This window comes from Drosophila suzukii, chromosome 2L (genome assembly GCF_043229965.1).
Source record: "Drosophila suzukii chromosome 2L, CBGP_Dsuzu_IsoJpt1.0, whole genome shotgun sequence".
NCBI lineage: Eukaryota > Metazoa > Arthropoda > Insecta > Diptera > Drosophilidae > Drosophila > Drosophila suzukii.
In genome coordinates, this window is record NC_092080.1 from 4,566,798 (window position 1) to 4,590,344 (window position 23,547).

Genomic DNA, 23,547 nt, shown 5'->3' on the forward strand with positions numbered 1-23,547 from the left:
GATCCAAAATTTAGTACGGCAGCCGAAAATCTCGGCATCACTGGCGGCATCTTTTTTAAACAGTCCGGCCGCATGGGTCGTTTTCTAAGCGATATGGCATCGCCGTTCGGCAGCGTGACTCCATTCAATTTTTAGCTCGTTATTTAGTTCGCGTTAACTTTTCGAGCTGTTCAGACGTCAGAGCGGAATAATATTATATCGCGGGCTTTCAACTCGTTCAGTTCGGTGGCAAACTGTTCAAACTTTGCAGACGACGCAGTATATTTGCTGAATTTTATTTAACAGCCGCCAATATAAAAGTCCCCCACGCAAGAAGTGTTAAACAAAAATCCACAACGTAAGCGTTATATTTGGAAGTTTAAAACATATAATATCATATGATATCTAAACGAAAACGAAAACCGAAACCAAATCGTGCCGTATCGTATATATATACAAATAAGTGATGCATCAAAGGTGCTAAGAAAATGAATCCGCACTCGAAAGTTTAGTTATCGATGAGAGAGAACGAGAACCCACACCTTGGCAAAAGTATAAAAACAAACACAGATACGGAACCCCAATAAGCATACGACTTCGAATACAAATACAGCAACAGGTGTTTGACAAGAGTTCCGAGTGATATTGAATTGTAATCCCCAAAATCGAATTGCTCAACTCAATGCAATTTCAAGAACCCCCAAAAAAGTCACTGTGCATATATAGCATAATCCTATATATGTATAATCAATATATGTTTCCTATCTATTATCGCTGACCTTTTTAACAGTGTGTGTTTGTGTGCGTGGTATTATCAAAGCCTGGTGTTTTTTTCATTGATAAGTGTTGGGTATACAAATATGTGCGTATACGTCAACGGCATTCCAAGTAAACGAGACTACAAACACCGGAGTAAGGTATTCAAAATCGTGATTCATCGACGATCGTGACTGTAATTGTTATATCTCCACGTTGTTTGTGGTTGCCAAGCTGCTGCGGTAAAACGGTAGACTGCGTAAGACTATGAAATATTGGTAAACCTAAGATTTACCTATTACTCATTCTGTTGTTCCACAAAATTGTACAAAAACAGGAAGAGTTCACCTTTCTTTTGTTTGCCTGGCCAGCTGAGTTTGTGGAGTATGTATGGTGATATCTATATAGTGAACTTCTTAAACCGGTTCTTCCATTCGGTTTCTTGACCAAACCGAAAACTGTTGATACATTTCCCCCAACGTGACTCAGGATACAGAAGTTCCGATCGAATCAAAGGCCCATAATTCATTGCCTCCAATTGGGCCACTCCAATTGCCCAGTGTGCTGTGCCCAATTTGTTTATTAAAGACAGACCTCCCATTTCACACTGCTCCATTTATCTTTGACCACTTCAAAAGGCTGGTCGGGCTGTTAATTGTCCGTCAATCACTTTTCCGCACTGGAGTCGAGTGGAAACTGAGGGAAAAACATTCAGGAGTCCGGTGCTTGAGTCATAAAAATGTCAGCAGAAATGGCCAGCATAAATATTTACCGGAATTCACCTTACAACCGTTGTTATAAGCCAGAAAAATCAATTGGTACAAGCGGTTCTTGGAAATTGTGCTCCTCACATTGCTACTTAATAAGTGACCACTTGCACCTCTTTTTCACACCTTTCCATTATGCACATGGCACATTAATCAGACAGAGCTTATGGCCAACTATCCAAGTATCCAAGTATCCAGGTATCCACGAGATATGCGCACCCCCCGTTGGTGTCAAATTAAAGTTACTTTACGGCAGTTGATTATGCTGAAGTATGGGGTTCCATTACGAATAAATTACTTGTTCTGCACCGAGAAAAATAATCATTTGTAAATCTAGAAAATAGAAAACCATACTTATTCTTCCATTACAGTGATCAATCACATCATTAGTCAATTATTCATTAGAAAGAAGGGTCTTAGATACAACAAAAGAGTCTTCGAAGTACTCAAAAAAAGTGTCAAGGGAAATCTGTCAAACAATTGTGAAATTAAAATAACTGATACACGTGATAGAAATAAAATCTATAATCTCTAGAGCCTTCAAAATCCCCAGACATTTAGACTTCCGCTCATAAAAAGTTTATTGGTGCCACATGATCTTATGAAATTTGGTTTGATTTGTATAGCAACAAGATAATGTCCTGTAGTTATTTTAATATACATTATATTATTACACTTAAATAACTAACAGGTATGAAACAAAATCTTTATAATATTTAGAGAATTAGAAGATCAGAGATTTAGACATACGCTTATAAAAAATATAATATTGCAACATAGTCTTATGAGTTTTTGGTTACATTTGTACTAGAACAAGCTTAGGCTCTTTACTATTTTAGTATATAAATGTATTCAACTGATAGCTAGGAAATAAAATCATTTTAATTATAAGTCACAGAGGTTGAGATTTCCGATCACACACATGATTTTTTGTACAAGAAAAAGTTAAGATTCTCTTTTTTGTTTTATATATACTACTTAATTTGACTGATAATCTTCAGTGGCTTAGAAACCTGAGAGATTTAGACATCCGTCATAAAAGCTAAATAGGTGCCACATGATTTTGGGGTTTTTGCTTTGATTAGGAACAAAAGTTAAGTTTCTTATAATATATAGGTTTTCATAACATGTATGTACTAGAAACCTTACAAAGTTTTCCTCAGTTTCGGGATTAAGCTGGGGGAGTTTTAAGGTAAAGCACTAGATAAGCCCCTTACCTCTTTAATCGAATTGGAGCATAAATAACAGTTTGAGATAATATCTGTTTAATTGAATTTGCCGGTTACCAATAGCCATAAATAAAAGCCATTCGGTGCACAATCTCCGCCAGTCTCGGCCAACATTGAACACGTTTTCACGCCGCTTTGTGCGGTTTGTTTGGGTTTGGCATTCTATGAATGGACACCTTCGACTCTATACATCCGCTGCTGTCTGTGTCAGAACATAAATAATAAATATTTTTGGCCAGGCCATCGGAGCTGTCTGCATGGCAAAGTGGTTAAAGTAAGCGTTTAACGTTGGCCCGACCATAAATCTTGGGAAAATGGCGGAGCAGGCCTTTAGAATTTCACCTGAGCCCTAGATTAGATACCAACTACTACAAAATGGCAATAAATCTGCAATATAACTTAAAAAGCAACCAACTCACCCAATCATGTCCAACCTAGAAATGCATTCAGTAAACAAAATAAAACATCATGCCAGTTTCCTCGATGTTTTGAGGTCAGGGCAAGGCACGAAATGAGCTATATACTTTGGCTATATTTATTTATTAATCGGGCGAAATCCAAAACAAACAAATTAAACACTTGTCGGCTATTAAGTGAATGCATATAACATTTCTATATATTTTTTTGAAGCAGCTGGTCAACAACTTGTTGTCGCCACGCGTTGTAGTTGTATAATATGTGGGCAGAGTGCCAGCTATTCAATTTCACTGGCACTGTTCATGGAAAATAAAAGAAATCATTTTTCCCTAGATCTATAAAAGGCTGGGGATTAAGGGTTACACAATAAGCTAACTAAACTAAATAAAAAAGTTTCCCAAATGACTCAGCTAAGAGATACATTACCTGCTCTCCGGCAATTTCACTTTTATTTCATGTGACTTTCTTTGCGGGTTATGCAAAAGGTTGGTTAATTAATTTCGCTGCTAGTGCTAAAGTATTATTTAACGACCGGTGGAGAAGAGTAGAAAATATATTTATCTACTACCAAGTCTTATCATAACGCCTTTTAAGAGTGGTAAAGATAGGAAGTTGCGAAACTGCGATAAGGTTCGTGGTGATAATCGGTATCAGTATCTGCAAGATAAAGTATCTTTAAGCGCGCCCGCAGCTCGCAGCAACAGTCTGTTTATAAGGGCTGACTTTATCTGGCAGCTTCTCGGGTATTGGCCACTGATTTTCCTCACTCATTCTTCAGTTGCAGTTGCAAATTTATCAAGGCTTCACTTTTGTTTGTCTCTCCAATGTTGTTTATGCATTTGTCTTGCAGATTAGCCGACTGCAGACTGCCTGCTGCTATCGCCTCAAAAATGCATTAGATCTGGGTACAGAAGCCCGTATTTCAATTTCTCAGCTGGGAATGTAACGTGGGCGGTGGGCGTGGCTGACAGCTCAAAAAAAGATAGAGCCAACACATAAATTGCACAACTCGCTTTTGTTTGTGGGCGGAATTCACAGCGGGAGCTGCACTTACCCAAAAAAAAGAGACACAAAAAATTGTCAATAAAAAAACCGAGGGGCGGGGTCTACTACTGAAACCATATATCAATTAATTAGAGTCCGACAAGAGACATTAAACAAGATGTTCCACCAGCAATTGACCTCGATCTTATGGCGATGGCGCCAAAATGTCTGCTTAATTAATCAAGTCCAGATCTATTAATTCTCCGCACTTTGGTTGGCAAATTACCTTGGAACTGTCATCAGCTTTTATTGGTTTTTTATAGTAATAAGTCTGCTGTAAAACATTTTCTGAAGAACGTTTAACCATTTTTGCAGAAGGAACTTATTTTTATAGCACACTTTGACTGTAATGTACCTAACCTGTTGAGTATTTGGGTCCAAAATTAGGTTTTCAGAGACGATTTACTTAAATTCTTTATCATAAATAAGAATAACAATACATTTTTCAATTTTTTTTTTTATATATTATTAAATTAGCATAACTGTCAACAACTTTTAGCGGTTTTATTAAAGCAATCTCTACTGTAAAATAATATCTAAAGAGCATTTACCCATTTTTGGATAGAAATGTAGGGTGTATATATATTTTTATAGCACACTTGGACTCTAAACGTTGCTAATCTGTTGAGCAAACGCTTTTTAAATTAATTTTCCAGCCACCGTTGAATTTAATTGTTTGTTCTTCAAGTTATGGTAATTAAAAAAATGGCAAATTTGTCAATTTCTTTCAATTAGGCGAGAAAAACAAATCTTTTATTATAAATTATGTCATCCCAAAACTTTGTGGAAAGTTATGTTCTTTTCTTGTGAAAGAAATAAGGTGCACTGCCAGAGTTATTTCCATTTTATTTTCCGAAAAACTTGGCTTTCCACCATTTCTCATGTCATCCTTAGGATCATTAGCGTTCCCGGTTAGCTCACGCCTACTTATGGACATTTGGCTGCCCAGGGAAAGCCTCTTGGTTAATGGAATTAGCTGGCATTCCCTGTAATGAAACATTACCATGTCACCAGTGCCCCCATCTGCCATCAAAAGACACGCAAACTGTGCCAAAGTCGCGTCATTATGCAGAATGATTTGGTTTGGGCCAAAGAAGCGAGAGTTGGTTATAGGCCCACACGGTGTTTTTCTATTTTTTTCTATTTTTTGAGCCTGGGTGGGCAGATTGGGCCCAGATCTCGATAGCAAAATGTTAACCGATGGCTGGCAATTGACAAATAGTTTGATTTACGAGGCAGCAAATCTCAGCTTGGCCCAAATTGCAAATTTCCATTTGGCTGCGTGGCGCTTTTTTGAATTTTAATGAACCAAACCCCACCAAAGACCCCTTTTCCAGGCAGACTGCAGATGCATAGAAATATTTCCTGATATTTTCGGTGTGTTTTCCTCGGGGTTTTCTGCTCATTATTTTGGCCAAGAGCCAGCGGCATGTTTGCAATTGCATTCACAATCGCAGAATTCGTGTACCAGCAAACTTTCCATTAAGTTGTTGCGGGCAAAATTTCAATTGAAATGGAAAACAAAGGCTGGATAATAAAAACACTTGACTTTAGCGGCAAACGCAAAGGTCAACGGGGGAAAATCAAATAAAGCCCAGGAAAACTCAGGCGAAAGAGTCGTAAATTTTCCTGGGACGCAATGAAAAACAAAGGTAATCCAAAGAAAGAGACACACACTTTTTCTCGACTCCAGATAATTGCAGAAATAAACTCTGAGTTGTGGGCCATAGAAAATTCAATTTGAGGAAAGGAGTTCCAAATTAAAATGGACCGAGGTGGAAAGCCCCAGGAAAATTTCCCCAATGACGAGGGTCGGCATTTAAAGGCCAGACACGTAGAATGGTAAAATTTTGGAGTGCAGGGGCGTGAATCGCAGACGGGAAACACACGTGACAGAAAACCACAAAAACCAAAGAAAAACCCAGACGAAACCAAACAAAAAGCCTCGAAATGAATCTGTTGCACATGCAACGAGTGAAAAGCACGAGCTGAGCAACTTTTTCATTTATTGGCCATAAAGAACCGAATGTTGTTGAAAGATTTTCCGGCCAAACGTTAAACTGTCAAAAGTTTGGACGTAAAAAATGCTGGATTCTTTTTTCTATTTTTTTTTTTGGCTGGAAAAACATGGAACTAATAAGAATGTTGTGTGTTTATGGTGGCAAAACATGAAATGGCCAGCTTTTTTTTATGGCAAAAACGCATGAAAGAGTTTTCTTGTCTCCCCATAAATAAACATTGGGTCAGTGCATAAATTCACTTCTAAAGTGTGCTTAAGTTTATCACTTGTTTCTAAGAAAGAAATGTTTAAGTATAAATAAAAGTGGGAAATCACCAAAGACTGCAGTGAGTAATTCTAAATCTAGATCTCTAAAACCATTTGTGATAACTGTTGACTTATTTTTTTTATAAGGGTAGTGCTAGCATATCTGCCTTCTAAAAATACAATTTGAAGATATGAAAAATGTTTAGGGTTGAGAAATGAGTAGAACCTACGTCAAAAGTTAGAGTCACACATCAGTTATGATCAACAATACTTATTATTCGGTTTTCAACATTTATTTCTCTCTGTTTATTTGGTTTTTGCCTTATTTATAATAGTTAGATTTTTCTAAAACATAAAACCACAACTTTAATATCAAGGAATTATAAAAAAAGACAACCGCAATAAGTATAGGATCTACTTCTTTAATTTGTTTTCCTTTTATATTTTAAATAATTTTTTTCATAAATACTTATAGATTATTAAAGATTTGTTTTCTTTTTAAAACAATTAGATTTTTTTAACCTTGTTAGCTCCCTAATGATTATCTCCTTAAAAATATATTGTTTATATTCTGCCGCAAGATCACTTCTTGAAAACAAAAGATTTCTCAATAAGTGTTCGATCAATGCAATGCAATGATGATAATGCAAGGAGACACTTGCTCTCAAGGAAAGTTCTCCCCTTACAAATGCAGTCAGTCAACCGGTTTGCGTACTATATAATATTTACTACATATAAGTAGAATACACATTTGAATATTACGCACATATAAAATTAACCGAAGGTGTTTGTTTGCTGAGAATGAGGCATTTTAATTAGTACGCAAATCTTGTCACTTATGTAAACAGATTTTCATGGGGGCCCCTGAAACGAAAACGTGAATGCAAACGTCACACATGAGTGACCATGGACGTAGTGAAGGCAAGTGGGAGGGGGATCATTAAATGGGGGGACATCGGCGAATGAATGAACGAATTAAGGCAACGCCACTCGACCATGCAATGACGTCATTCTTTGTTATTTATTATAAGTCGTATAATGAAGGCCGTAAACATTTGTCTGATAAACATATGTTAAATATCGATATGGGTCTCGCCTCTCTTGAATTCTAGAGTGACTTAAATAGCATGAATGTTTTATTAATTATAACCATTTGTTTTCTGACAAAAATACTTTAGCTTTTGAGAAATCTGAGAGAGTGTGAAGAAAAATGCAATAGAGAAAAGTCTTAGTAATACGATTTGGCCATTATGGGGAAAATGTGTTTTCATTTCTTCAAACAAGACAGATGAAAAATTCTAATAAATTCCAATGATACACTGAGAAAATATTTAAATATTGCTGGATATTAAATTAAAAGTTTTCTTTTCCAACTTAAATGTTATTATTTAAGCTTTTTGATCCCAACTAATCTTTTTTCAAAAATTACCTTGACCCATTTAAATTAATTTCTTGATTATATATATATAAAGATATTTTTATGATCTACATACATACAGTTATTTTCTTTTGAAAAGATATCATCGAATCGATTATCAATATTATTCTTCTGACCTTATAAATAAAATACCAAAAACAAGTTGGATAAAAACTGGATAATAAGCCAAAAAGTGGAACAATCGGGTTATGTCTGCCCACGAAAAATGACTAAGTGCAGAAATGTGTACTCAAGATAGGGATCCCCATTCCAATCCCCTCGTAACCCTCCTGCCCACTGGCCTCATTATGTTCGGGCTAATTGCACGACCTGCGCTCCGTGGGCTGCGAAAAAACAATCAGAGGAATATCAGAGCTGAAAAGGGGATTTGCCTGCAGCTGGGACTGCAATTAGGGCGCCCAGTAATTTGCGTCACGGGCACGTGAGGAACTTAAAAAACTGCAGGAAGAATGTTGCCCAGATATAAATAGCCGCAGTCGGGGATGAAGGAAAGTGCCACAGCCCATGGACGCCCTTGAAAATGGCAAAGTGGGCGTGTCGCCATGACAACATGCATTCCAGCCACAACACAAAACAGTGCACGGAAAAAACAGGTCGATTTTGAATGGTAATTAAAATTAGTTACCAAAAAATCAGGGTTCAATAACCACTGCTGACCCATGAAATTTTTTTCATTATTAATATGTGAGTTAAAATTTAGAGATTTAATAATAATAACTCATATTATTAAATATATTGTAGTTATAATATATTTTTAAATACATTAATAAATAAAACAGGGTTCAATTCCCACTGATGAGACATTAATTTTTTTCCTTTTTTAATATGTGAGTGAAAATTTGAAGATTTAGTAATATTAACTTATATTTTTAAATGTATTATAATAATAATATATTTTTTACATCAGGGTTCAATAACCACTGATGATCTATTTATTTTTTTCATTTACAATTTTTGAATTAATATTTGATGGCTTATCATCTCATCTCATTAATTATCATCTCCCGCAATTTTTTTCAGTGTATTAAGTGACTGGCAGAAAAAGGAGTTGCAAAAGTTGCCAGTTCCCCTCGTCAAAGTCAAAGATATTGCTGACCAGATACTTTTTACCAGACACATTTGATAGGCTGTCGGCTACTGAGTATGGAGTTTCACTAGAGACCATCCATCCGATCTGCTCTAGGAATTTATGATGCAGATCCGGTCAGTTATAATTGTGTGTTTAAGATATTTTTCTAAGCCGGAAGCTATTGGAGGAAAGGGATAAGAAATGGGCAGTTTTACAATCAACTTAAACCCGAAATGAGTCAATATATCAAAAATATAACATTTATACATTATTGTTTTATAATAAATACCACTTTTTTCTTATTTTCAAAGTACAAATTGCTAGAAAAACTCATTCAAAAAGTATTAGAATGATTTACAAGCTCTTTAATAAAATACATACTTTTAAGAAAGGGTATTCCACATGGTATCGTCTTACTTTTTCGCCTTTTCATCGGGCCATTAGCTACTCCTCACAGGTGATTAGCGACCGAGGCAATATTTGCCAGCTGATTGCGTTTAATCCGCAATGCTCATGTGGTCTGCAGATGTGGGCCAGGTGAAAACCAGAGCATTTTCAATTAGCCAATAAAAAGGGCTGGGAGCTGACCTCGAGTCACGGCAGTGACAAAGATGAATGGCTTTGTTTGCCGACCAACTCAACTGGCAATTAGCCACAACAAGTCGTCTAGGCCAAAATGTCATCACGAAGGCGCTGGAGGAGTGCCCTCTCAAAGTTTGCCAGCAAATTAAATTCCAGTTTATTGATGTCAGGCGAGGAGTCGGGACACTTGTTGTCTCTGGACAAAGAGGGATTACAATTTTACGACACCCCCGCGGAAGTGGCCCATCAGAAGCCATCTCGTTGGCTCTAATTGCCGGCAAACGATGGCGCCTGTAAAAATACTATTACCTTAAAGGGATTAACGTAATAAAATTGTAATACTTTTTACAAATTCTTAAACGATAGTTTTATCCAATTATTGGATTATACAGAAATCACACAAGTTATTCCATATGGTATAGATAAAATTCCATTTCTTATGAAACATAATCAAACCATATTTATGGCAAATTCTCAGAAAATGATCGTTATATTTGAACTCATTTTCTCATTTGCAGGTTAAAAGCCAAGCACTGGGGTTTTAGCACTATGTTTCTTTAAAATAAAAACCAAGCTGACATGATAAGTATATGTTATCAGCATAAGAAAATGTGAAACATAACAAAAGCATTGGCAATCTTAGGTTAGTCGTACTTTACATACCCTTGCCGTTATAAGAACAAGATATAAAAATATAGTATGACCTAAATATTGTAGAATATATCATTCAAAAGCAATGACAATCTTAGATCAGTCGTACTTTACATAACCTTGCCGTTATAAGAACAAATTATACAAATATAGTATGACCTATATATTGTAGAATATATCATTCTTGGTGTTTATGTTGAAAAAATCTATTTGTGGGAATGGGTCCCTATGGTTTTATAATAGAGAATGCTCTCGGGGGAACGAGAATACTTTCCATCACTGAATTTCAAGCTTCTGAACAAAATGATAAGACCTCTACAAGGAAACAAAAAATGTGTATATCAATTTGGGAACCATGGTGTTCATGCTTTTATTTTTTATTTATATTTCGATTGTCTCTAAAACACATATTTTTAACAAAGAATTCTGTTTTGAGGGAACGCACTGTTTTTTATATACAACTAATAACTTTATTTGAAACTTCTGAAAAAATGGTAAAATCTCTGCAAGGGTAAAAACAATGTGTATAACGACATGGAAACCATGGTGTTAATGTTTTTATTTGTATTAAAATTCCGTTTGTCCCTATAAGATCTTTAGGATAATATCATTTAACTTCTTAGATTTTATAATAATAATTATGTTTGTTTATGTTATTATTTTTATATTTTTGTGGCCGTGTGGAAAATGGCTGTTCAACTTGTTTAATTGTGCATGTCCCGTTGTCATTTAGTGACTTAAACTAGCTCATCGTGTGTGACAGTGAGTTATGACCACGTGGATGACCTGTTGCCCCATTCTTAGGTGTGGCCCACCCCCTCCCCCTTTCTTTCCACCCCTTCCCCTCCCCCAAAAGACTTATCACCCGGAAACTCTCATTTCAGAAAAACGGATATGACACCAAAAAACAAAAATAATGAAGCAATGTCTTGCGCATTGTATTGTTGCTGTTGTTTATGCGTGAGCATAATATCTGGTAGACATACAAAATGGTTTTCTTCTTATCAAAAAATATCGGGCCTGAATGAACTGCAGAGCCCATACAGAAATGCTTATCGCTGCTACACTCCAACAACCCAGCGAAAAGCTTTATTCTTTCTCGGATCGTTGGGTTGTTCGCTTGTGCGTGAGAATCGGATTGAAGTAGAAAACAAAAGTCACAAAAAAATAGTATTTATATTCATAAATAATATAACATTCTTACGATTACGAGGGCAACACAAAAATATCGAAAACAATAAGCTTTATTGCTTTAATGCTATTCATAAATTAAAAAATTAAAAGTATCAAACAAAGCACAATTGAATTTCTGCTTAAATGTAAAATGCATTTATTATAAACATTATTTCTATATATGCACATTAAATCTATCAACAATAAGTGAGCATTTTATGTGATTCATTATTTATTTTCGTAAAAAGACGTAAGCCGCACCAGAACGTTAAAACAATATAGATAAATATTTAAAAACCAAGTTCATAGCACCACCAAATAACTTTTTAAAACGCCATAAATCACATCTTGTTTTTTACAGTGCAGCGCTAAGTGTCTACCAGCGTGACCATGGCATTACTTTGCCAAATGTGTTAAAATTGTGAATATTTAGGAGAATAAAATTAGCAAAAAATCCAAGCGCAAAGCACACAAACGATCTGCCAGATGGCCATACTTATAAGGAGGACTCTGCTGCCCCTGCTCCTGATCGCTTGGATCCCGTGGAGCGATGCACGTAAGTAGCCTTGGGCAAATCCCATTCAAAAAAACCCGTATTTCTAGAGATTCGATTTTATTTTAAGAGTTTCATGGAACTGATAAGAGAAAGCAATGAAAACACACAATGGCTAACGCTTTCAATTTGCACAATTAAAAAAAAAATATGTACATATCTGGGAATATGCACTGATGTTTATGTGTGGGCACTTGCTTCCTGTCAACAACAATCTCACATTCTTTATAATTAAATGCACTGAAGAAAGAACATCAAAATAACAGGGACAACGTATCTTTAATTATAAGTAATACCTTTTTTCATGGGCTAATTTTTTGTACAAAAAACAACTTAGTTATCTGAATTATTGCGATAGAACTCACTTCAAATAATATTTTTTCATTTAATGCACTTAAAGAAAATCCTGAAAGGTACCACTCCTACAAACATGCTTACTTATTAAAATGGTTTAAACCTATGCAGATTGGAAAAAGAATTACTGTATATCCAAGAAACTGAGGCTTTCAATATTTAATACATCAAATAAGAATAATAATTAATGCTGATATAATAATAAATTATTATAGGTAGTATTACTTTTTCTCTGTGTGATGATATAGTCTGCTCATCTTCAGGCTTCAACCAGCCCAGACAGATCTCAGAGTTCCAGTCTACAGACACCGCTTCGCACTTTGAACCTAGCTTGATAAACCTCCGAATTCTAGACAAGACGTGCTTCTTATCTAACTAATTCAAGTGTTTTATTATTAGTTATTGTGATGCTATTTTTATGTACCTACATTTTTTTTACACAAAATCATAACATATATGTACATATGTAATGCACGAGGCATCGCAACGAGCATAATATAATACGCCTATCATCAACGCAATTGTTATCGCAGTAAACAAATAATTGATTCCGAGGCAAAGAGGCAAAACAAACTAGTTGAGATGCCACACCAGAGGCGTAGCCATGGGGATACCCCCTGATCAATAGACTACGAAACTCGGGATCGGTGAAGGATTGTACAACTGCGCCCATGGCGCTCCCTAGAGGGTCGCTCAACCGCAAATCACTTGAGGCCATTATTATAGCGCCACCAGTGGCTGGGGATATGGTTTTCCAAGGGGGAAACCGGAGGCTACAACCCGGCAATAGATAAAGAGGCATGTGAAGTGTTCCGTTGTAGGGCATTCGAGCGATCAATGAACAATGTACGAGTACAGTTGACCTTCTGTCATACACAGAAAACAATATTATCATTATAAATTAGGTACATATTAGAGCACACAAGGTAAATAATGAGTTATAATATATTGTACTGCAAAAAAACTTATGAAAACAGTCTATAGACTATTTAAATATCAAAAGATTTCAGTTGGTGTATTTATGTATTTAGAGAGAAAAGGCTTTAAAAAGATAGGGCTATATACAAATAAGTAGTATACCTTTATAAAATATCAACTAATAATGTTTCCAAAAACTATAAAGGTTATATATTTGATATACAAAATATTCTGTTTACATTTTTCAGTACCGCTGCAATCGTTCTCTCCGGATCCCGATGATAGCACCGAGAATTGCGGCGGCGAGAATGGAGCTCCCCTGATGACGCCCTGCAAGAGCTCCATAATTCTGGAAGCCCAGACAAGCTCCACGCTGAAATGCGAGGGCGAGGATCCGATGGTCTGGTGGACCAGCTCTGTTGATCATCTGCAGGGAATCGCGGGGGATCGGTTTGATAATACAGAGGATCCGGCACGACCATATGGCACCAGCCTAACACTCTACGAGGTGACGGCCGACGACGTGGGTGCCTATTATTGCGTCAAGGATTCGGAATACAACAAGATCTCGGAGAAGTCGGATGAGGCGATGGTCGAGCTGGTGAACCAGGGTCTGGCCAGCTCCATCTACGTGTACGTGAACGACCCAGTTAGCAAATTGGCGCCCGCCATCAGCTCCATAAATGCCCTGCAATATACCGACGTGGTGATACCCTGCAGACCAGCTATGCCCGATACAGAAGTGTGGCTGGAGACCAACAATGGAGAGGTAAGTGGACGGGATCTTATAGTTTTGAAACCAAAAAAAAACAACATTTATCCACCGCAGAAGAATTTTAGGAGGAAGTATTTCATTATTATTATATGTTAAGAAATTTTTGGACAATATTTCTTTATGTTTTTTTGTTACAAATATGAATGCAATTAATAACATTGTATTTTACCTTTCACTCGATTGGATGGATCTATCCTTTAAATCCCCTTTGGATCAGCGCATTGTATAAGTCGAATTACTTTATTTATGATTTCTTCGTCGATTTAAAAAAAATGTTTTTGATAATCCTCAAATTTTAAAACTTAGTCCGGAGTATAATAGAATGTATGTATTTAAAAAGCAATATTATTGATTGATGACAAACGTTATAATATAGACTGTAAGATTATTATATAATGGATATAGATTATAACAGTTTGGTCTTACTGGCATAACCTCTCAACTGATGAATTTCTTTTCCCGGCGCGCAGAACGCACGATGGCTAATCCGATCGAATGGTCAGATTCAGGGGAGTCCGAAGTTCTTCAAGAGTGTGAGGTACCACCCCAGGTGGGGCTTCACCTTCCATGTCACAAGCCGTATGGACGGTTACGTGTATTGCAATTCGACGAACAATTTTAGACTCATTGACGTTTTCTACACAGAGAGTATGTCACAGTTTGTTTTTGCATATCAATTTGTAGTTACGCCCTTATGATCCATAAATGTATATACTATACTGTACAGAAAGCCTAAATGTAAGACATATCATTATAGATATTATACCTACCATTATAGCGTAGCATTAACAAACCAGTTCCAAGTCCTTAACTGTATTGATAGGCCGCTTCTTAGGTTTCCATTTTATTACCCCAATTCTGACCCATTTGCCTCTGCGCAGACATATTCCAGCACATCTGTGGGTCGATACGATCCGAAAAGGGGATTCACCATCGAAATCCGCAGCATCACGGATGGCGGCGAGTACTACTGTCGACCCAGTCCGCCCTTCCCGCACAACGAAGAGGAGTATACCAGCGTAGAAGTGCACTTTATTGGTAACGGTCACATTGATAGTGAGTTTTTGCACCCCAAAGTTTGTGATTTCCGTCTATACATGTCGTAAATATTGCTTTATCTTTTTGGAATCGATCATTTGAAGCGGTTAAGGTTTTGGTTTTTTGAGGCCCAGGTTCTAATCTCTTCGAAATTCATGGCTTTAACACACTCTATAGCCAATAGACAAAATTTGAATGCACTCAAGTTGTTTACGCACTCAATAAAATGAAGTAGGATATTTAATTTGGCTTTAAAAATAAGACTTCAAAACTACTGGTGTTGAATGGTTTTTAAAAATTAACTATCTGTAATTAAAAAAAATATATATACATTTCTCTGATCACCATTATAATGAAAGTTTTATAATGTCACTGCTTGCAAGTTATATACATGTGCTAACCTATGGTATTTCTCACTTTCTCCATGTTCCACCCACTATTCCTTGCTCTTAAATTTACAAATATTGATTGACTACCCGAACCCACTGTCACGTTAATCTGCTAACTCCTCCAGAAACCGGATTGGAAAGTCCCAATACCAGCCCTCCGACATCGGGGGCCTTGACTAACATTGGCGATGGCGATGTTACTAACCAATCGACGAGTAAAATGGCACTTATCAGTGTTGATGGTGATGGTGCTCTTTCCTGGGATCGAGTTAGGCGTAGTCCAGCCCGTCTGGCACCGATGAATGCGTCTCCCTCACCCAGACCAGGGCGTAAGTGTTACTGTCCTGGCTATTGATGATCTATTGTTGATCTGTTGCTAATCTGTTGTTGATCTGTTGTTGATCTATTGTTGATGTGTTGTTGATCTGTTGTTGATTCATTGTTGATCTGTTCTTCTGTTCCCTTGTGTTGTCCTGGCTGTGATCAAGTTTTGCATCCCTTACCTTATGGCTTTGTTTTTGCTTTTAATTTTGTTATGGACTGATTTAACTGCTGTAGCTAGCTTATTTGTTACTAATCCCGGCCAACACCTACCACCTAAGTACTGTAAAAACATTAACCCATTTGTGTCCACGTCTATGTCTCACTCTAACCCCTCCCATCTGCATGAAGCTGTATCATTGCTGGCCAGTCCCAGTCCTTTGCGAAGGGTATCTAATAACGCTAAACTCTCTACCAACGCCACAGAAAGCGGCAAGCCCCTGCCAAAGCCCGTGATCAAGTCCTCCGTGGATCATCACGTTATCACGAACACCAACTTCACCCTCGTGTGCGAGCAGTCGGCCTTGATTGAGTCATTGTACCATATTGCCTGGGAAATACCGTCTCGCGATGAGGTCAGTAGAACTAAATATGAAATTGAAATACTAGGCAACTCAACCCATCTTTGTGCTCTCCCACAGAATCGCATCAATATCACCACAGCAGAAACCGATCCCAAGACTAGGAACAGCACCCACCAGTTGGGCAGAAGCATTTTGACGGTATTGAACGCCAAACGCACAGATTCCGGCTTGTACACGTGCATAACCACCGATAAATCCCAAAATACAAAATACTTTGTCAGATATATGATTAAAGTTTTAGGTGGGTTTAACAACATACAAAATAGTATTTTTTAAAAACGCAGAATGAGTAAATTTTTGTATATTATGGGTAATACCATATTATTCCTATACCCACAGGACCAAACGAAAGCTACCTGAAGGTGTACGAGCCTTCGAAGCACTACAACGTGCAGGAAATGGCCAACCGCACGATCCAGATGAGGGCCAACTTCGAGGGCTACCCGACGCCCAGCTTCACCTGGCTCAAGCCGGACGGAACCGAGGTCCGACAGTCGGAGCACAACTTCAAGATCTTCTCCGAGGAGCTGGGCACAATGCTCCAGGTGCTAAATGCCCAGCTGGAGGACAGCGGGACCTACGTCCTGCGGGGCACCAATACCTTTGAGACCGTGCAGCTGGAGTACAACGTGAGCGTGAGCGACGGTCCGGTCCTGAGCATGGGGGACGTCTACGTCCAGGTGGGATCGGTGGCGCGACTGGAGTGCACCGTCCGCTCCCATCCGCCGGCGATAGTCACCTTCTTGTTCCGTCCCTGCAGCCTGGAGCCCCGATGGCCGACGTGTTCCGTGCTCGAACATAACTTTAGTGTAAGTACCTCGATTGGCTTTTAACTAAGTCCACACTCTTTATTTCGGTATAAGGATTTACCTCAATTTACTTTTTACTATGTGTATACTTTGTATTTCGGTGTAAGGTTTTACCCCTATTTGCTTTTAATTTTGTGTCATATTCTTTACATAGTGTTGTTGCACACTTTTATACGCATTCTAAGCTTTAAATATTTTGTTGCATACTTTTATACACCTTTTACATACCTAAATTGACATTTAAAAGTAATTTGAAAACCCTAGAGACTTGTGTGGCCTCCAGGAATATGAAAAAACATTTTCCAATCATTTTATATTTAAGTTTACTTTATTTGTATTTGTCCCTAATCATCTTTCAATTGCTTTTTCTGTGCCGTCCCATGGTTTGGTGTTGTCATACTGCAGACATCAGATGCGCAGGAGAAATATAAGGTACTATAATTGCTTATAGCCCACAACCTAAACCTTTCGATCCGAATTTACAATCAATCTTTGCCACCACCCACAGTTCCTGACGAAGGCGAGACCCGGTAAACTGAGTGTGGAAAGCATATACGAGGTGTCCTTTCTGCCCACGGATCCGGGAATACTCACCTGCGTGGCCGAGAACAAGGTGAATGGAAAGGAGCGAAGAGCCTTGACCAAGGCCCATGTATTGCTTGGTAATATTTCCGAGAACATGACCATCCATGGCTTTGATAAAAGTCACAAGATCGCCAAAGAGGAATATGTGAACTTTACCTGCGAGGCGCTGGCCTATCACTTCGATGGCAATCTTCAATGGCTCCTCGATGGCGAGGATTTGAAGGAGACCGAACGTAAGACTTTTCTAAGTTCATAATTTATTTAATGTAATACATTAAATTTGTAACACTTTCGCCCTCAGTGGTTCGAACTGAAACCAGTCGTACCAACTACTCCTATAGGAGCACCATTCACATAAGTTCGATATCTGACAAGGATCAAGGGACCTACGAGTGCCGGGCCTATCACAATTCGAATCACTCCATATACACCGGTCGCGAGATATTCTTGAACGTCTATGATCCCTTTGCTCCTCAGTGGGTGGACACTAGCCTGAAGGACCATTCGAAAATAAAGCGTAAATTGGGCCAGGGCGTGGAGCTGGATTGCGCCTCCGATGCGATTCCCTTGGCCAAGGTGCGGTGGTACAAGGACGACAAGGAGCTGACCGAAACGAAGTTCAGAAACATGACAGTAAACGATTCCAAGCTGGTGATCATGTTCCTCTATCCCGGCGACGAAGGCGTCTACAAATGCCAGGTGGAGAACCGGTTGGACAGGATCGAGAGGTCCTTCACGGTGGTTATTACGGGTGAGTGTGACTTTATTATTGGTATTTCAACATTCAGATGTGGTTATTTAGGGGAAATAAACATTTTATAAGGATTCATTTCATATATTAGCACCTTTACATTATAAGGCATCATATTAATGATAACCTCCCCGAATCTAGATAGGTCTTCATAAGTTCTCCTTTATGATATTTTTAGATCTTCCCGGCATCAGCATGGCCTGGGTGTGGTTCGGCGTGACACTTTTTCTCATCCTGATCAGCCTGTGCGTCTTCCTGGCCATTCGCTATCAGAAGGAGCACAAACGGCATCTCCAACTGAAGGAAGCTGGCTTGGCCAACTTCGAGAAGGGTGCCGTGGGTCACATTAATCCCGACATGACCATGGACGAGCAGGCGGAATTCTTGCCGTACAATCGTAAATTCGAGTTCCCGCGGGAGAACCTAACGCTGGGCAAGCAACTGGGAGCCGGAGCCTTTGGCGTGGTGCTCAAGGGAGAAGCCATAGGAATCCTCAAGGAGGAGCCCACCACCACGGTGGCGGTCAAGATGGTCAAGCGAACGGCCGACAACGAGGTGGTCAGGGCACTGGTCTCCGAGCTCAAGATAATGGTCCATATGGGCCAGCACTTAAATGTGGTCAATCTCCTGGGAGCCGTCACTAAAAACATTGCAAAACGTAAGTTCTGAGAAATTCAAATATTCATATATCATGATATCAAGATCACTATGGTAATAACTTATAATGTATATAATAATATCAAAATACCTGTATTTCTTAAAGGCGAACTCATGGTCATTGTTGAGTACTGTCGCTTTGGCAATATTCAGAACTTCCTTCTGAGGAACAGGAAGTGCTTTATTAATCAAATTAATCCGGATACCGATCACATAGATCCCTCCATCATGACCCAGCGCATTTCCGACAACTTTGACCTGCACCGGTAAGTTTTTACGGTCCAGTAAACTAGTTTATTAACCCCTAAGATAAACGTCAAAGTAAACTAACCCTAACTTTAGATAGCCGTTGTCTTGACTAACTCTTATATTGTTTTGATTCTTGGTTTTGGTACTCTTGTGATAAAACTTAACTACCGACTAACTATCAAACAAACACGATCCTCTATGTGATAAACTCTTGCTAAACTCCAAACACACTCACACACACACCAAACACTGAATGTTGTTGCACCTGTGCTTGTGATCCCGCTCCTGGTTGTGGTCTCCTCCTCTGTGCTCCCCGCTCTATGTGCCTCCCCCTGGGTCCTTGTGGTGGTCACTAAACTCCAACTAACAGCGATGCGAATGGTGGTGGTGGCTTGAAATACGCCAATATCGGTTTTCCGATCCACTCGTACGTCAATGAACCGCACAACAATAACACGCAACCGCCAACTCATCGCAGGAACTCGGACAATGATCCCCGATCGGGCACCCGAGCCGGACGTCCCGGATCCGGAAACGCCACCTACAGCTACGACAGACAGATGGACACATGTGCCACCGTGATGACCACAGTGCCGGAAGGTAGGTGTCTTATTTCTAGAAGATATCGGAGAAAGCTATGATCGTGATCTCTTAAGACCCAATTTAAAATTTTAAATAACATGTATGGTCATTGGTCTCATAAGAAACCCCTTCCATTTCATCCATTTATACCAGTGGTCATCAGCAGAACCACGATTCGCTGCATCTGCTGTCAATGACCACTAACCACTGAATTAATCAAAGTACACAGTAATCACAGTACTTTACAGAGATTTTATTTATCTTAAATACCTTAAAAGAGGGGTCTAAAAAACAGAGAAGTATCTCTTGCAGCCTAAACGTCTTGAGATAAAAATGTAAAAAAAAAGAAACTCGGAAATAATTCGAAGACGACCTCAAAGTGCTTAAAAATTCGATTTGTTTCTTTTCCATTTCATTTTTCCATTTCTCGGTTATAAATGTTATCAAAGTGGTTTCAAAATTTGATCTATATAATCTTTAGCTCATCGTTGTTAAGCAACTGAACTAATCTTAGTAAAATTCAACAGATGATCAAATAATGTCCAATAACTCCGTACAACCCGCCTGGCGTTCCAACTACAAGACAGACTCCAACGAGGCGATGACAGTGACCACAGTGGATCTGATCAGTTGGGCTTTCCAGGTGGCCCGCGGCATGGATTACCTGTCCTCCAAGAAAGTGTTGCATGGGGATCTGGCTGCCAGAAATATTCTGCTCTGTGAGAATAATATCGTAAAGATTTGCGACTTTGGTCTGGCTCGATCCATGTATCGAACAGATAACTACAAAAAGTCAGGTATATAAAATAATAAGTAAAAGGTATATATTCAGATTTATTTAATATATTTTCCTCCTTATATTAGAGAGTGGCAAACTGCCCATCAAGTGGTTGGCGCTAGAGTCCCTGAGCGATCATGTATTCAGCACCTACAGCGACGTTTGGTCCTACGGAATTGTCCTGTGGGAGATGTTCTCGCTGGCCAAGGTTCCATATCCGGGCATAGATCCCAACCAGGAGTTGTTCAATAAGCTGAACGATGGCTACCGCATGGAGAAGCCACCATATGCCAATCAAGAGCTCTACGAGATTATGCTAGAGTGCTGGCGGAAGAAGTGAGTGTTGCTTTTTGATTATATTACATTATATTATATGATTTCATATTATTTCAGTCCTGAGAGCAGACCCTTGTTCCCTGAGCTGGAACAGCGTTTTGGCAATATGCTGGGTGAAGATGTGGCCAATGTAAGATCCCCTCTTTATAGAACGAGTAAACCAAATGTTATATGTGAACATTTACCTTACAGCACTACCTGGACCTGAACAACCCGTACATGCAGAGCAACATGGAGTACATGAAGACCCAGACTACGGACTACCTGGGCCTGATGGGATCCCCTGACGAGCTGGCGCCCTCCGCTCCGCGCTACGTAAATGGACGCGTAGTACCCAAGATCCGTGAGTATTTCTTTTCAGCCATGACCATGGATCAGGTTACTAACTCTGCACAATCACAACCATCCAAACATGCAATTGCACCCATTCGCGCTGGCACACTAACTTCACAGACATCTGTGAGTCGCCGGATGACTACACTCCGATGTATCCGCCGAATACCGAACCCGATGCCAGCACCGCCATATTCTCACCCACGCGTCTTGAAAACGATGCCTCCGACTTTCCGGACTTCTCAAGTGAAACCACTTTCCAATTCCCAGGAGAGCGGCACTCGCCCACTTTGAGTAACAATCTGAACAGCGGATCGAGTAAGCCGCTCCGCAAGAAGAACGGCCTGCCGACGGTGGATGCGGCGGATCAGGCGCCGGAGGAGATACCCATGCTGCATCGCCGCTCCACGGGATCGGAGGAGAGTCCGGATCAGGGCAGGCGCTTCAATCAGGCCCTCAAGCAGCAGTACGTCACTCCAACGCCTTCGCCACGCCATCATGTGGAGACGAAACTCAATGGGGAGTCCTCCGAAAGCTATGTGAATGTGAAGCCGCCCAGGAAGAATATACCCGGCAAAACCTCAACCGGTGGTGGAGGTGCTCCTGCTGGGGGTGGCGGTGCCCCCACGGATGCCTTCTCGAATCCCAGCTACCAGCCACTCTCCACCGTCAACGAGAAGGAGCAGCGAAGGTACTAGGATGTCCCGGAGCCATTAGCCTAAGATTAAGACCTCTTCACAGCTCAGTTGGAGTTTTAAATGGCATTTAAATTAGTCAAATCTAAACGAAATCAACTGATACATTATTGGCCTTAGGAAACCAGGTTCCTGAAAACATAATATAGCACGATATAATCTTTGAAATTTCAACTCAACTGCTTAGGGGCCTTTAAGATAACAATTCTACCAAGTGGCATTGTTATGATTCTGATATAGACTTAAGACCACCCACACTCACTCCATGTTATATACTATTAATGCCATTTCATGTTTTAATTTAGTCTAGACCTAAGCCTAAACTTATCTCTGTAACTGAATGTCTTGTATTTTGTGTGTGCATGTACTTTCGACTACTCAAATACAATGGGTATAACAACTATATCATCTAGTGCTTTGTTATCTAGAGTGGTCAGCTTATTCTTTAATTTAATCATCTATTCTAAGGCGCCGACGTTTTTCCTCAAGCTCTAGTTCCATGAGCTCGTTCTTCAGATTAATTGACCTCAGCTCCAGGCGATGTTTCTCCGCAGATCTTATGTTTTCGTTGTAGTAGAATCTTTGTTGAAGTCGTATCAACGCAATTTGCTCATCGTCCAATAATCTCTTCTTGCTTCGTTTACTTATAATAAATCTTCTTGGTAGTTTTTTCTTCACGAACTGGTGTTCGGGTTCTGTTGGAGTGTCCTCGGGAGTTTCCTGAAACTTTTCCTGAAACAGGGTTAGGCAAAGGTTTATATCTACTAAAACTCTACAGCAAACCTCATTATTTGTTTCCGTTTTAAAAGTTGGGCTTTCAATACTGTCGGCTGAGAATAAAAATTCATTATAATCTATTTTTTAGACCAGTTATATCTTTACCTTGATCATTATGCAGTGAGTTTTCTGGATCGGAATCCTCATAAACCACAGAAACACAACTGCTGACTGGATCGAACTCTTCTGAATGGGGATACCGTGGAATCATGGAGCCCGCTGTTTTAAGCTTGCTATTCATGTTCTTGTACTTATCCTTGAGGGTTCTCCATGTGCGATTCGAGCCAGTTTGGCTGGAGAACTGGTGGGCCAACTTCTCCCAGGTTTCCTTTTTCAACTGGCAAGTGGCCGAATCGGAGTTCTTGTTGTCTATGATATGCCTATAAGGTTCCAGCAGCTCTAGGAGTTTAATCTCTTCGGAAGGGGCAAAGTTTTTTCCCCTGTTTCGCGTTTGCTTTTGCAATGCACTGAGCTTAAACATTTTGATTTAAATCAGGATTAAATAAATCAGGATTGACACTTCGAAATTGAAAAGCAAACTAACCAGATTGTAGGGTTGCCTAGCGTTAAGTTCAAGTTTGAAGTTCCAAAAGTTCGGAAATAAAAGTAATTAAAAATCAAACACAAACCATTGAATTGATTTAACGTTATGTACCGGTTTTTAAACTTTTTAAATTCGATTAATGGAGTTT

At 39.2% G+C, this 23,547-nt stretch overlaps 2 protein-coding genes across 15 annotated transcripts; one reads left to right on the forward strand and one right to left on the reverse strand.

Moving 5' to 3' along the window:
• The first annotated feature begins 148 nt into the window (after positions 1-148).
• Positions 149-22,481, forward strand: Pvr (PDGF- and VEGF-receptor related). Of its 13 annotated transcripts, none has more exons than XM_017087702.4 (19): positions 149-337; positions 11,733-11,927; positions 13,445-13,965; positions 14,853-15,027; positions 15,524-15,727; positions 16,146-16,294; positions 16,361-16,544; positions 16,643-17,112; positions 17,518-17,544; positions 17,621-17,930; positions 17,999-18,448; positions 18,627-19,106; positions 19,212-19,371; positions 19,725-19,954; positions 20,464-20,733; positions 20,801-21,050; positions 21,108-21,180; positions 21,243-21,393; positions 21,504-22,481. In XM_017087702.4, the coding sequence occupies exons 2-19, from the start codon at positions 11,858-11,860 to the stop codon at positions 22,079-22,081; spliced, it is 4,752 nt and encodes a 1,583-aa protein (XP_016943191.3). In that variant the 5' UTR covers positions 149-337; positions 11,733-11,857; the 3' UTR covers positions 22,082-22,481. The 13 variants fall into 13 exon arrangements, with proteins under 13 accessions (XP_016943191.3, XP_016943245.3, XP_016943210.3 ...); XM_017087756.4 differs by having other exon boundaries at positions 21,654-22,481; XM_017087721.4 differs by having other exon boundaries at positions 14,853-15,009.
• A 47-nt stretch (positions 22,482-22,528) lies between these two features.
• Positions 22,529-23,501, reverse strand: LOC108019814 (myb/SANT-like DNA-binding domain-containing protein 3). Of its 2 annotated transcripts, none has more exons than XM_070994561.1 (3): positions 22,961-23,501; positions 22,862-22,908; positions 22,529-22,804 (listed from the first exon to the last, which is right to left on the reverse strand). In XM_070994561.1, exons 1-3 carry the CDS (start codon positions 23,334-23,336, stop codon positions 22,529-22,531), a joined length of 699 nt encoding a protein of 232 aa, XP_070850662.1. In that variant the 5' UTR covers positions 23,337-23,501. The 2 variants fall into 2 exon arrangements, with proteins under 2 accessions (XP_070850662.1, XP_016943318.3); XM_017087829.4 differs by having other exon boundaries at positions 22,529-22,810.
• Positions 23,502-23,547: the final 46 nt, after the last annotated feature.

Coding starts and splice junctions, on each gene's coding strand:
- LOC108019814 (XM_017087829.4), bottom strand. CDS start 23,336: ATGTTTAAGCTCAGTGCATTGCAAAAGCAAACGCGAAACAGGGGAAAA. Junction 22,909..22,960: donor CTCACTGCATAATGATCAAG/GTAAAGATATAA, acceptor TTTTATTCTCAG/CCGACAGTATTGAAAGCCCA. Junction 22,811..22,861: donor AAACGGAAACAAATAATGAG/GTTTGCTGTAGA, acceptor ACCCTGTTTCAG/GAAAAGTTTCAGGAAACTCC.
- Pvr (XM_017087702.4), top strand. CDS start 11,858: ATGGCCATACTTATAAGGAGGACTCTGCTGCCCCTGCTCCTGATCGCT. Junction 13,966..14,852: donor TGGAGACCAACAATGGAGAG/GTAAGTGGACGG, acceptor GCCTCTGCGCAG/ACATATTCCAGCACATCTGT. Junction 19,372..19,724: donor GACAACTTTGACCTGCACCG/GTAAGTTTTTAC, acceptor TCCAACTAACAG/CGATGCGAATGGTGGTGGTG.